At 35.1% G+C, this 12,804-nt stretch overlaps 3 protein-coding genes across 3 annotated transcripts in view; 2 read left to right on the top strand and 1 right to left on the bottom strand.

Annotated features, from left to right (window-relative positions):
- Nucleotides 1-2,144: 2,144 nt before the first annotated feature.
- On the top strand, nt 2,145-2,810 carry LOC136799038 (ribosomal protein L11 methyltransferase-like). Its single transcript, XM_067055716.1, has one exon. It carries the CDS (start codon nt 2,145-2,147, stop codon nt 2,808-2,810), a length of 666 nt encoding a protein of 221 aa, XP_066911817.1.
- A 2,418-nt stretch (nt 2,811-5,228) lies between these two features.
- LOC136799036 (ribosomal protein L11 methyltransferase-like) lies at nt 5,229-5,900 on the top strand. Its single transcript, XM_067055715.1, has one exon. The coding sequence runs from the start codon at nt 5,229-5,231 to the stop codon at nt 5,898-5,900; it is 672 nt and encodes a 223-aa protein (XP_066911816.1).
- A 3,498-nt stretch (nt 5,901-9,398) lies between these two features.
- LOC136799085 (uncharacterized) overlaps nt 9,399-12,804 on the bottom strand; it is a 12,562-nt gene continuing 9,156 nt past the window's right edge. Inside the window, exons 7-8 of the mRNA XM_067055767.1 lie at nt 10,304-10,373; nt 9,399-9,588 (exon numbers count right to left, since the gene is read on the bottom strand). Of these exons, the coding sequence (XP_066911868.1) occupies nt 9,478-9,588; nt 10,304-10,373 (181 nt within the window). The 3' untranslated portion in view covers nt 9,399-9,477. The remainder of the gene's footprint in view (nt 9,589-10,303; nt 10,374-12,804) is intronic.

The raw sequence follows: 12,804 nt of genomic DNA, 5'->3' as shown, positions 1-12,804 counted from the left end.
TACCACATGGAAGGAAAATTAAGTTACAGGTCAAGAACAGTGGCGGCCTGGCCCCCTGCGTGTGCACTGCACACCCCAGTTAGAACTGAGAGGGGCGCCAAAAGAGCTATTCAAGGGGGCGTCAAAATTATGTCGATGTTTAATTGCGCGATTTAGTGCCCTTCCATTATCTAACGATCGTTTAGTGCCCTTTAGAAAATACAATGTTGATTTTTTTAGCCTGCGGCGCTTCGTTTTATTTTGCACTTTTGCATGATTTGTTCTTGATTTTCTCATCAGTCGGAAACGACCATCATTATTAAATGGCGAAAAGCAAAAGCAAGAGGAGTGTTGTGCATCTACATGCCAGGGGTTCAAGAGGGTGCTTATGCTTAAAACAAAAATATTCATCAAACCACCTTACTAGTTATAAAATTTCGATTTCAATTTGATTAATCCGATTTGAGTCCAATTTGAGGGGATTCATTTTTGATGCTTAGATTTAGATGATTTTAGACAGATTCAAAGGTGAAAATTGAAAAATTTTCCGTCGACGCAAACCATGGTTGCGCCTACACTCGCCCTGAAATCTTTGACTTTTAAATGACAAGGAAAAAGATATCAAGTTACCATTACCACCATTTTCGTATAGATAAAAGACGTTTCTTAACTCAAAGATTCCGGGCCTTATACTTTCAACCACTTAAATATTTTCACTTGATGATGGAGGGCGCCAAAAAGGACAAAAACACTGGAGGCGCCAATTTTTATAGTTTGCACCCCCGAGAAAATTAAGCCAGACCGCTACTGGTCAGGAAGTTTTAAAATCACGCTTAAATCACATGCCTTCGAATTTCTTTGGTACCCAGTGAACGCTCACTTGAGAATCTTTAGCAATACTTAATAGTTAGTTGCTTTGTTTATACTATACGGAATTTGATATCTAAATTGGTTAGCCTTGGCAAATATTTACTTTACACAAAGTTTCATCATATGTATTGCTACATTTTTTTGTTATTTTTTATCAGCTATAAGAGGTGTACGCGTGATTTTTATGCTACAAAAAATAGTGAGGAATGGCTGGTTACAGAATGCTTTCAATAATTTGAATTTCTTTTCACGTCTAAAATTTATCAGTGATTTTCCGCAATCATCTCATTGCGGAATATTCATAATTATAAGAACAAGTTAATAGTCGAGGCTTAGATTCTAGAAATGACTTTAAAAAGGAAACCTTGGGAATTTTTTTTAGGAATAAAGCTTCAAGATCAAGAATGTTTTGTGGGCTCTAAAACTTGCACTCTTAGAAAATAAGAGTGACATAATCACAAAATACTAAAAATGAGAACAGGCTTTATTAAACCTGAAAAGTAGAGAATAAAAGACGGCTTTACAAAATTCTGATGTTCTTATATTGTCTTATTTTGTGTAATATTACAGGGAGGCGACAACCACTGGGCGAAATAAGAGATTTCCAATCCTGAAAATATCTTGAAACAATGATATTTCTATATACTTTTGTAAATATGGAAATTTGAGTTGTGGAAATATCATATTTCCAAAAGTTGGAAATATTTTGAAAAATATGATATTTCAGATTTGGAAAGTCATATTTCCATATTTACAAAAGTATATGGAAATGTCACATTTTCAAAATATTTCCAGAATTCGAAATCTCTTATTTCGCCCAGTGAATAATGCAAAATTTCATGAAAAAATATTGTTGACTTTTACTAGCGAAACTTTTGTAAATATTGAGTTCTGGAAAAATACGACGAAACAGTAAAATGAAAAGGTCTTAGAGAAATGATAAATGTCACATGAGTATACCGCTTTTTTGTCGTTTAACGTCATTTAATTTTCGACTGTTTTTTCATGTCTTTAAAAATTATAAAGTTAAGCAGGACAAAATTGTTGTAAGAATTCGACCATAGAAAATTTAGCAAGTAAAATAATTCTATTAGGGGAGTTGAGGGAGGGGGTTGGGATTTGTTTTGTTTGTTATTTTTTTATCAGTTATTATAAGAGGTGTACGTTTGATTTTTATGCTACAAAAAATAGTGAAGAGTGGCTGGTTTACAGAAAGCTTTAAATAATTTGAATTTCTTTTCACGTCTAGAATATAAATTTATCCGTCTTGAAGATCTTAATCACAAGACCACGAAATGGCTACAGAAGCAAAAGACAAATTTTTCTCTGGCTTCGAAGAGGCACGGCAAGCGGGCAAAATAATCGATTATTACAACAATACGGCAAGTGTGTACAACGAAGCACTTGAACAAGCAGGATATACAGACACTACAGTCTATTGTTCTACTCTCCTAAAGGAATATCTTTCTGGTGAAAGAGGTGAGAATAAGATTGCTGAGCTGGAAATTCTCGATTTGGGTTGCGGTTCAGGATTAACAGGCGTTGCCTTACAGAAAGTAGGGTTCAAACTGATCGACGGTGTAGACCCAGCTGACAAAATGTTACAGGTGGCAAGAGAGAAATCGGTGTATAGAAATCTCTCCAACGGTATCATCACAGATACGGAAAAATTGAGTTGCTACCAAAACGATTCATATGATGGTTTGCTATGCAGCGGATGTTTCAGTGTGGGTCATATTAGGTTCAATAACGGTATGCCAGAAGTTCTGAGAGTTCTCAGAAAAGGTGGCGTAGCCGTCTATACTATTTTCTCTAAAATGGATTGCGCAGTAATTTTGAATGAACATATGCCGTTCTTCCTTCGCAAGCAATGCGAGATGCTACGTGTAGAGAAGAGATTTTATTTTTCAGGCAGCAACGATAAGAAGTATTGCGACGTGTATGTCATCAAGAAGCTGTAAACTTTAAAATAGAATACTTGGACAGGCCCAGCAAAACAGCCGTAAAAGTGGGGATGCTCTGAAGGCTTACAATGAGATAAAATTTGCCAGGAATTTAGAAAAAATCTCATTTGCTCAAAAGTGGGGAGGCTAAAGTCGCTTCCGCCGGGCCTGTTTGACATTTGTTTTTAAATTCTCTTTGGTTTTAGTTTTAATGCTTTTTTGTTGAAAATTTTACTACGGATATGACTTTTTTTGTGTTGCTTTTTGTAAAACTAAATGAAGTTAAAATACATACTCGATAAACCTGAAACGCCTGGCCTTGCTCGACCTTCAAAATGCGTAACACCCTTTGTGGGGAGTCGGTGTACTTTGGGTGGGGCAATATAGAATATAGAATGGTATTGTCAGTTCAAACATTACTTAATCTATATTTCATTTAGCCAATACCAGGGTCAATCGAAAAATAAATAAAAAAGAAATTGATGACGAGAGTTTCTGCGCACAACATTTTTCCAAAAAACATAATCGAGCTGAACAGTGTTTAGAAATTTAAAGGGCCTGTGTTTAAGTATGGGAATTTTTGCACTATATTGTCCTACCATGAATATGATACTGTATGAACTTTAGGACACCCCTGTGTCACAGACCCGCTGAGATCCCAGCCACACTGAAAAATTAAGCAGAAATTTCTTCCCCGGTGGGAAAATAAACTTTCGAAAGAAATTAATGTCTTGACAGAGATCAGGTTTCACCTTTCATTATTAACATTAAATTTGAAATCTTTTATGATAATCAGATTTTCAGCCTCTATTGACATTTTTTTACTAGTAGCTCCTCTTATTTCTTGTCATTGTCAAAAAAAATCTTACTAGGTCATTGAGATATAAAAAAGTAAAGTCCGTAAAGAGAGCCTGCGGAGGAGGAAATTTCCCTGGAAAATTCGAAAAAAAGATCTTCAATAAAGGCATAGCCTTCATTGCATCAGATAATTCATGGCAATCTTACGTAAGCAAAAGCTATTTTCAGTGCATGGTGTCATGCAGTACAAAAAAAGTTGACCTTTCAAATAGAAAAAAATCATCTTATGAAACATTATTAAACTTTCCCAGCTGGCACACGACGTTGTTTCAACGTTCATCTAACGTTATATCTAACGTTATATGGATGTTATGAACGTTAGATGCACGCTTTTTTTTAATAAGAATACACTTTATAAGAATTTCCATGATGAAAATGGTCAAAAAATTAAGAATATGGTAAGAATATCACCATCATCGAATTTAGCAACTGAACCCAAAAATGCCATTTTTAATGCATTTTAACCTGTAGATTGCCAATTTCGATCTTAACCTAAGAGGCTAAGAATACCGTAAGAATATTTTTGGATGGTTTCGCCAAAAAGTTAAGAATATCCATGATGGAATGAAAATACACCATTCTTATAAAAAAAGCGTGTAAACGTCGAAAAAACGTTGTGTGTTAGTAACTAGGCTAGTGTGTTAGCTGCGTTTGGAAAAATACACGGAATGACTGTAAAATGAGAGTGGGCGAAGAGACTTATAAAGGGATGAATTATTTAAGCACTATCATCATAGAATAAAGAGCTTCTTTGTTGTTAATAAAGCTAAGCTTGACATGAATAATATATACTCCATATTTATGTCTTTTTATTTTTCGATTTTTTTCTTGTCATTTCAAAAAAATTGAAAAATTTGAGTGTTATGGAAAAAATTGAATTTTTTACCATATAGTGTATATTAGATAATTACACTGGTTACTTTTTGCTCTCACTGATCGCATACTAATTAGATGAATATAAATCTGTTCTCGCATCTGCCCTCACACTAGAAATCAGAATTACGATATGTGATATTCCAGTGAGTGTTTTCTTTGTTGTAGAGGAGTACTGTTGATTTGACTTTTGACTGAGCGTTTGTATAATAATGAGAAAGACACGTTTCTGCTTCGATTCTTTCTAGTCCATTTGTAACTTTAAATCTAATGCAAACTTGTATCCAGTCACTTATAGCACGCTTTTTTTATAGCCCTCAAGAAATTGTATAACCTTTATAACTCCTTGACGCTCCATCAGCAAAATTTGTTCTCTCAGGAACGATATTTTCGGCTGCCAGTAGTTTTGATTGAGGACCTAATTCAAAGATCTGACACGCTGAAAAGATAAAGTTTTGAAAGAGCTTTCCAACGCTACCAAACATTAAGGGTTTAGCTATCACCAAAGCCGAGATAATTTGATTCAATGTTGTTTCAATTCTTTTAGCTTTTTGAAAGCGTCATGGAGTTAAAAAGTGGTGCAAGCGACTATGCCTACGGAGATTAAACCGAATGTAGATTGTTTATCAGTAAATCATTTTGCAGTGAATTCATTTTCTTTTAGATAATTATCTTTAACAGACATACTTAATTTTGAAAATAAAAATGGCCACAGAAGGCAAAGCTGATTTTTTCTCCTCCGGCTACGCAGAAGCACAACGCGTGGGCAATATGGTCGACTATTACAACAACAACGCAAGCTCGTACAACGAAACTCTGGAACAAGCAGGATATACAGACACAACAGTCTATTGTTCTAATCTCCTCAGAGAATACCTTTCAGCAGAAAGAGATGAGAACAAGATTGCTGAGTTGGAAATTCTCGATTTGGGATGTGGTTCAGGATTAACAGGCGTTGCCCTACAGAAAGTAGGGTTCAAACTGATCGACGGTGTAGATCCAGCTGACAAAATGCTACAGGTGGCAAGAGAGAAATCGGTGTATAGAAATCTTTCCAACGGTATCATTACAGATATGGAAAAATTGAGTTGCTACCAAGCTGAATCATATGATGGCTTGCTATGCATCGGATGTTTCACTGTGGGTCATATTAAGTTCAATAACGGTATACAAGAGATTTTAAGAATTCTCAGGAAGGGTGGTATAGCTGTTTATACCATTTCCTCAAAACTGGATTGTCCGGCAATCATGAATGAACATATGCCATTCTTTCTTCGCAAACAATGCGAAATGATACGCGTGGAAAAGAGATTTTTTTATAATTCAGGCAGCAACGATAAGAAGTATTGCAACGTGTATGTTGTCAAGAAACTTTGAATTAGGAAATATCTTTTGAACCTTCTTACTTACTCATTGAATATTGTAATGTTACAAGTATCAAGTTTAAAAGCCGAAGGCTAGAGAGGAAATCTTCCACTGGGTTCCAACCCGAAGGACTAGACTCGAGACAATCCATCGTCATGATTGCGGTGCGTTCTAGGCGCACGATCTGATGAAAAATTAGTGGCTTTACTGGAAAATCAGTGGCTTCCCATGGCAATTTCCCATCCCTTTCCCATCCAAGAGTCCCTCTCTAGCCCTTTTCGGGCATTAAGCTCAATGGTTGAAAGTTAATAGATTCCTGTAGTTTGCTTTGGATAAAACTTTTTTGTATTTGTATAGCACTTTTCATTGTACACATAATTAAATGGCCCCTTAAATTAGATATAGGATTTTTTTTAATCAATTTTTTTTCGAGATAAGCCACATTGTATTATTTTTTAAAGTCTCCATTAGTAATCCAATAATTGCCTGAAGATTGTCATACAAAGTGGCATTAAACTCTGAAATTTTATCCCGATTGGAAAACATGAAATATTCGTTCACATTCCAACTAACGTTGCTATAACAAAGGACGATTTTCTATCCCTATAGGATTCAGCTCCTTCGTCCTAAAATCAGCGGCCAAAAATCCTAACCAGGTAAACGAGACAGGGTTGTTTGATTAAAACTTAACGCTTTTCGTTGTGACGACCAACTGTGATCGAGATCGACAAATTTATTAGGTCAGTCACCATAATAAAAAATTGAAATTGTTGAATTCCTTTTGGAAGTTTGCTAATTTGAATATCTTTCTAAAAACATATTTTCAAAACTCTACATAAACTTTAGAAAAAATGTTCAATAAAAAAAAGAACTTTTTAATGGAAATATGATAGTAAATGAACTATACCATAGATGTTGAAATATATGAAAATATCTATCTATCTATCTTGACAAAAATATTTAAAAACCCTTTAATTTCACGAGACAAAACATCAGATTTGTAATCAAGCTCCTTCGTTTAAATTTCTGACAGTGCAACTTTTTTTCAGTATAAGTGAGCTGTTCCGGGAGAAAGTAATAAAAAGAAGGATTTGGTATATGACGAGCCGTACTTACATTATTTTCAAAAAGAAAAAGCTATCTTTTAATTTATTTACATTCCTGTTGCAAGATAAATATGATATCTTTCCAACACCATTCAATAAATGTGACCTTAGGAAAAGAGAGTGCTATTGAGAAATTCGAGAAAATAGCCAAAAACGTTTTTCATAAATTACTTTGCCAACATTTCTGCCTCGTTTTGAATTGGTCGCTAAGGTAATTGAATTCCAAAGCAGTTCATCAAAACTTGGTTCTGTTGAAAAATATGTTATTTTAAGTCTTGTGAGATATAATTACCATGGCAATTGTCTGAAAACGAGGCAGTCATTTTTAGTGACGTAATTTTAAAAAAATGGTCAAAATAGGAACGTTCGTAAAAATAAGAACTAAACACGCTTACCCTAAAAATACCAACCAATAAATAAATATAAAGTAACCCAGCTGGCACACAACGTTGTTTCAACGTTCATCTAGCATTATATGGACGTTGTGAACATTAGACAAACGTTAAAACAACGTTGTGTGCCAAGCTGGGAATGGAAGTAATGAACTGATTGCCCGACTAAATATCCTGTTCACTTTGTCCGAAAACCAACTAAGGGCCTATTTGAAATACAAATGGTCAAAGCCAACTCTTTCGTTTGAGACGGAACTTAGAATAGACGATATCGGCTTTCCGAATTCTCTCCGAATGATTACCTGTGATGCATTGCATTGAAAGTCAATATCGTTCGTGAATTATTTTGCGCAATGCATCATGGGTAATTATTCAGGGAGAATTCGGAAAGCCGATATCGTCTATTTACACAGCATATGGACAATAATATATAAAAAGTGAAACAAGTAAAAAGGTTCCACGGAGGCAAGGAAATAAAAAAGGTGTGTTTAATGGGAGCGGGGGTCGGTGACACGGCATTGTCCTTTTGTTTGTCCGGTATTTCAGTATTGCAGACCTCTTGAAAAAAACCCCACCCACGATAATGATAGAAGGTTGAATAAAAAAAAATGTCCCTAAAAATTCTACATCCTTTGAAATACAGAATGAAAAATAAAGGGAAGAAGAAGGGAAGTCATAATGAAAATAGACTAGAGTGTCTACTTTTGGCTGAACTTGTCTTTTGAACAGAAAAAAAGAAGAAAATAAGCAGTGACGTTCAATACCCCTTATTGATCTTCCAAAAGTGCAAAAACTGGACAAAACAGCTGTTTCTGGCTGGAAGGGTTAATATCTCGAGTTAGGTACAGAAATCACCTATACTTGCAATATATCTCTAATCTTAATTTTTTGAGAGCTTTCCAAAAATATACAACAGGTCCCGTTTTCTCAAGTTAAAATTTTCATTAATTTTTGACCCTATTTGTCCGAAAATCACACCAAAAGTGTCCGAAAAATTATTTTGATTCCCCTACCCTTTAGCTTACCAAAAATGTATAACAAGTGCTTTGACTAAAAAAATCGAACGACCTCAAAAAATCTGAAATATTTTTTGGTAATTTAAAAATTTATATTAATAAAAACATGAAGGTAATAAAGATATAGATGGAGAGAAAACGTCTCGGTAATGACCTAAATGGTCGTTGAAATCTTTTATAAATCTATTCAAAGCGGCTTTTCTTTGATGTACCATCATTGGAAGTAAAAAAATCCGAAATGTAAATTTATAAGAACAGAAGGGAGAATGTTATCCTGATTGAAATAAACATATTATGCAAAAAGTTCTTGTTGAAACGTGATACAAAAATATTTTTCTCAAAGTAAGGTTACAATAGTTCTATGATTCCATATCAATGCATTTTTGGGCGAACACTGTGCTAATTTTCAGAGTTTCAGCACATTTTCCTTGAAAATTTCTTCACTAGAAATCTTTACGTCTAAAAGGGAGGGGGCTTTCAAATTCTGGTGGATGATTAATTAAAAGGTTACCTAATCGTAATATAGAATTCTTTTTGAAATTTATCGATAATTTTATGAGAGGGGACCCTTAGAAATATAGGATTTTGTGCTTGTTACGGCAAGCTTTTTCTTTTTTTGGTCAACAAAGCTATTATCTCACAATAGAGTTGTTAAAAATCCAACATCTTTTTATTCAGTTTTTTATGAACTTAAATATTCCCATGAGTGCACACAAAATTAATCACTTTTTCCCATTGCAACTAAGGAGCCGTTTGCTTCCGATGATTAGGTACAATGAAACAAAAGGAGTTAATTCTCCATCTATTTCTTATTACCTTCATGATAAAAACAAAGGACTTTGAGGAAAGTGGAAGAAAATATCTCAATATTCTATGTCATCATCTAAAGTCTAAGAACACGAAAAGAAAATAAGGAACACGAGATGTACGAGAAAAAGATGACATGTAATGGAGAAAAAAGGCCAAAAAACTAAATTCTCATCCTTGACAAGAAATCAATACGTGTAAATCACATATGTGTATCACAGGAATGAAGCCATAGTTATCAGAAAGTCCAATAGACACAACCATCGATTCAAATGTTCAACTGAGACTCGACGTCCATGAGTTCAGACAGTGCAGTGTGAATTTCGATCTTGGAATTTGGTAAAACATGATCAAAAAACGCTGGTGCCAAATGTTCAACCTAAAGGTGAAAAATAGATAACTACATATTAGGGCCGGTCTCCACTTTCGCGCGACACGAGCGAAAACTTTTTGACGTTTTTGTAAGGTCATTGGTGGGTTGAAAAATGAAGCAATTCCATTGGTAGAAATTGACGTAACGGATGAAAAAAGTAGAACTTCCTTCAACTTTTTTTTTGTTCGTGCGAAACCTTTTGTTCAGGCAAAAAAAGTTAAGAAAGAAACTGTCGCCCATTTCGTGCGAAAGTGGAGTCCGGCCTTTAAACTTTTTGTTTAAAACCGAATGGGGTCTACTCTCCTGGTCCATTTATCGAACCTACTAACGAACCTACAGCAAAAAGTCCAGAAATAAAATAGACAACTGAACGGGTAAAGTTGGAATATTGGTGACAATATAACACTTACAGATTAAACACAAGTCGCTATCTAGGGCTTTTCATTAATTTTCATTCATTAATTTATTTCCTTAGCCCAAAGAACATTTTCCAAACATTTCTAGTCTAATTACCTTAGGTAGATAATATAGTCTAAATAACTGATGATCGGCTAATTTGAATATTTCAAATTTTCAGTCAGCCACCTTTGATACACTGGAAATGAGCATAGTATAGTATATACATTAAAAGATAGATTTATCAGAAAGGCTGGGGGGTAGGGGGTCCAAAGTCTTAAGGTCTGACTTTGGTACAAGGAAGGGTGAAGGAATGAAATCAAACCTGTTTCTTTGAAGAAGTGATTAAGGTGAATTTTTTCAAAATGTTCACATCCTCCTCCTCGCTATGCATCCTGGGAAGAAAAAGAAAAGGTTATTTAAAATGTGTGTTATCCGGTATGCTATAGAAATACTATTTTCAGTCTCCGAATAAAGGTCTAAAACATCGGAATTTGATCAGATTAGTCCCAATAAGGATCTTAAAATTCACAACATTTTTCTTTTTTCCTCCTTTTTAGTCCCGCTAAGGGTCCGAGGGTCGATTTCTATGATTCTATCAGCGCTCAAGAAAGAATTGTATCATGTCTATCTGTGAAATTATAATAGTGGTGCAAGTGGCTCTAGGTACGAGATAGTGATGAAAGCTTTCATTATTCGGGGAGTCCGACTAATTGTCCTCTATGTTTGAAATGTTTTCGGAATCAATGATTATAACTTGATGGTTAGAAATTGGTTTTAGCATCATTGATAAGGTATTTTTGTATTATTTCTAAAACCATTCAAATTATCTAGAGTAAGTAGTCAGGAGTTATGACCGCAAGTGTCTTGTAAGGTAATATGAGTTTTTCACAATGTTCGTCATCATCGATACAGCACGGCTCTGATGTGTCACGAGCACAGAGTACAAGGTCTGGCAAGCGCTGTGATTTCCCTATCTAAGGGGTAGGAAACTACACGTTTTTTTTATTATAAGGAACACGTTTATAAGGAACTCGAGGCTGAAAATGGTCCAAAAAATAAGGAATTGTTAAGGAACTGCTCAGGCTGAGAATAAGAAAACCAGTTTTAAGGAATCCAATTTTTGCGAATCCAAACTTAGCAGCTATGTAAATATGGAACTCGATAAGGAACTTTGAGGCTGAAATTCTCTGTAAAAATAAGGAACTCCAGGCTCAGAGCAAAGTTAAGGTTCCTTATAAAAAAAACGTGTATCCCGGGATAGAGCCCGGTCCGATGATATCGGAAGGTCATCTTCTCTTCCCTTCTCAGGTCTAAAGAGTTGAGCAAACATTGACAATGAAAAGCTATCCGACAAAGATAAATAAAACATATCAAGTATTCCACTGTCAATACAGTTGGAATGAAAAGCTTTCATGTAATAAAAATAATACATATAGAGCTTTAGTGTTAATTTCCCAAGTAGATATCGAAGTGTTTTTACGAGTGATACGAGTTATCAAAACATGCATATGAAGAAATGTTAAAGCTGTCAAACACATGAAATCAATACGTTTTTGTGTCATGTGATCTCTTGATGAGATAGTGTTTACATGGTTATAGTATATATTGTATTTTACATGTAAAAATATGTGAAAATTTGTAAAGTAAAAGCAGTGACGTAGCTACCGAGGGGCTAGAGGTAGCTTAGCCCCCCCCCAATAATTTTTTTGAAAGTGATTTTTTCATAAAATGGAATATTTTACCTTTAAATTATGCTTTTATTCGAAATATTTCAGTTTTTTGAGTGTGCTTTTAACCAATTTTGAAAGGCTTTTGAATGGAAAAAAGAGTAGAATTCGCAAACTCATTTTTCAGAGAGCAGATGATTCCAGAGTAAAAAGGAGTCTGAGTCCTGAGTGGCCTGAGTCCCTTTTTGTCACCTTGAGGAAACTGCAATTAAGTTTTCCTTCATTGTAACACAATTTTTTTATTTCAAGTTGTATCGTAAATATTTTCAAAATGTAGTTTATGTACCTTTTAGTATAGGGCTTGTCCGGAAAAAAACCGTTTACCCCAGTTGAGGAGGTCCATTTCCGTTCCAAGGGGGTAAGGTTTGATATGTGGCGAAATTCCATAGGGAGATACCAAAGTCTGTCAAAAATAGCTGTAATTCCATAGGGGTAGCTTTTTAAATCCTACTAAAATTCAGAATTCCAGAGGGGTTTAAGCCGGAAATTGCCTGGAACTCCAGGGGGTTACAGCATTTCCAGCCACAAAATGATGGACCTCCTCAACAGGGGGTATACGATTTTTTCTGGAAAAGCCCATTGAAGGTCTAATATAGCAAATAATGTTTATCAATTTTAATGTCAAAAAATTTGTTTCATAGGTCAAGTGAAAAAGGAAGATGAACAAAACTGAGGATGAAAAACGAGAGGATTTCTTCTCCTGCTACGAAGAGGCACGGAAAGCGGGAAAAATAATCGACTATTACAACAACAACGCAAGCTCGTACAACGAAACTCTGGAACAAGCAGGATATACAGACACTACAGTCTATTGTTCTACTCTCCTCAGAGAATACCTTTCAGCAGAAAGAGGTGAGAACAAGATTGCTGAGCTGGAAATTCTCGATTTGGGTTGCGGTTCAGGATTAACAGGCGTTGCCCTACAGAAAGTAGGGTTCAAACTGATCGACGGTGTAGACCCAGCTGACAAAATGCTACAGGTGGCAAGAGAGAAATCGGTGTATAGAAATCTTTCCAACGGTATCATCACTGATACGGAAAAATTGAGTTGCTATCAAGACGATTCATATGATGGTTTGCTGTGCAGCGGATGTTT

Source organism: Clytia hemisphaerica, unplaced genomic scaffold, assembly GCF_902728285.1.
Source record: "Clytia hemisphaerica strain Z4C2 unplaced genomic scaffold, Clytia hemisphaerica genome assembly, whole genome shotgun sequence".
Taxonomy (NCBI): domain Eukaryota; kingdom Metazoa; phylum Cnidaria; class Hydrozoa; order Leptothecata; family Clytiidae; genus Clytia; species Clytia hemisphaerica.
The sequence above is the reverse complement of the archived record's forward strand: the minus strand, read 5'-3'. Positions and strand labels throughout refer to the sequence as shown.

What these genes read in the sequence shown, in the direction of transcription:
- LOC136799038 (XM_067055716.1), top strand. Translation starts at nt 2,145, where the DNA reads ATGGCTACAGAAGCAAAAGACAAATTTTTCTCTGGCTTCGAAGAGGCA.
- LOC136799036 (XM_067055715.1), top strand. Translation starts at nt 5,229, where the DNA reads ATGGCCACAGAAGGCAAAGCTGATTTTTTCTCCTCCGGCTACGCAGAA.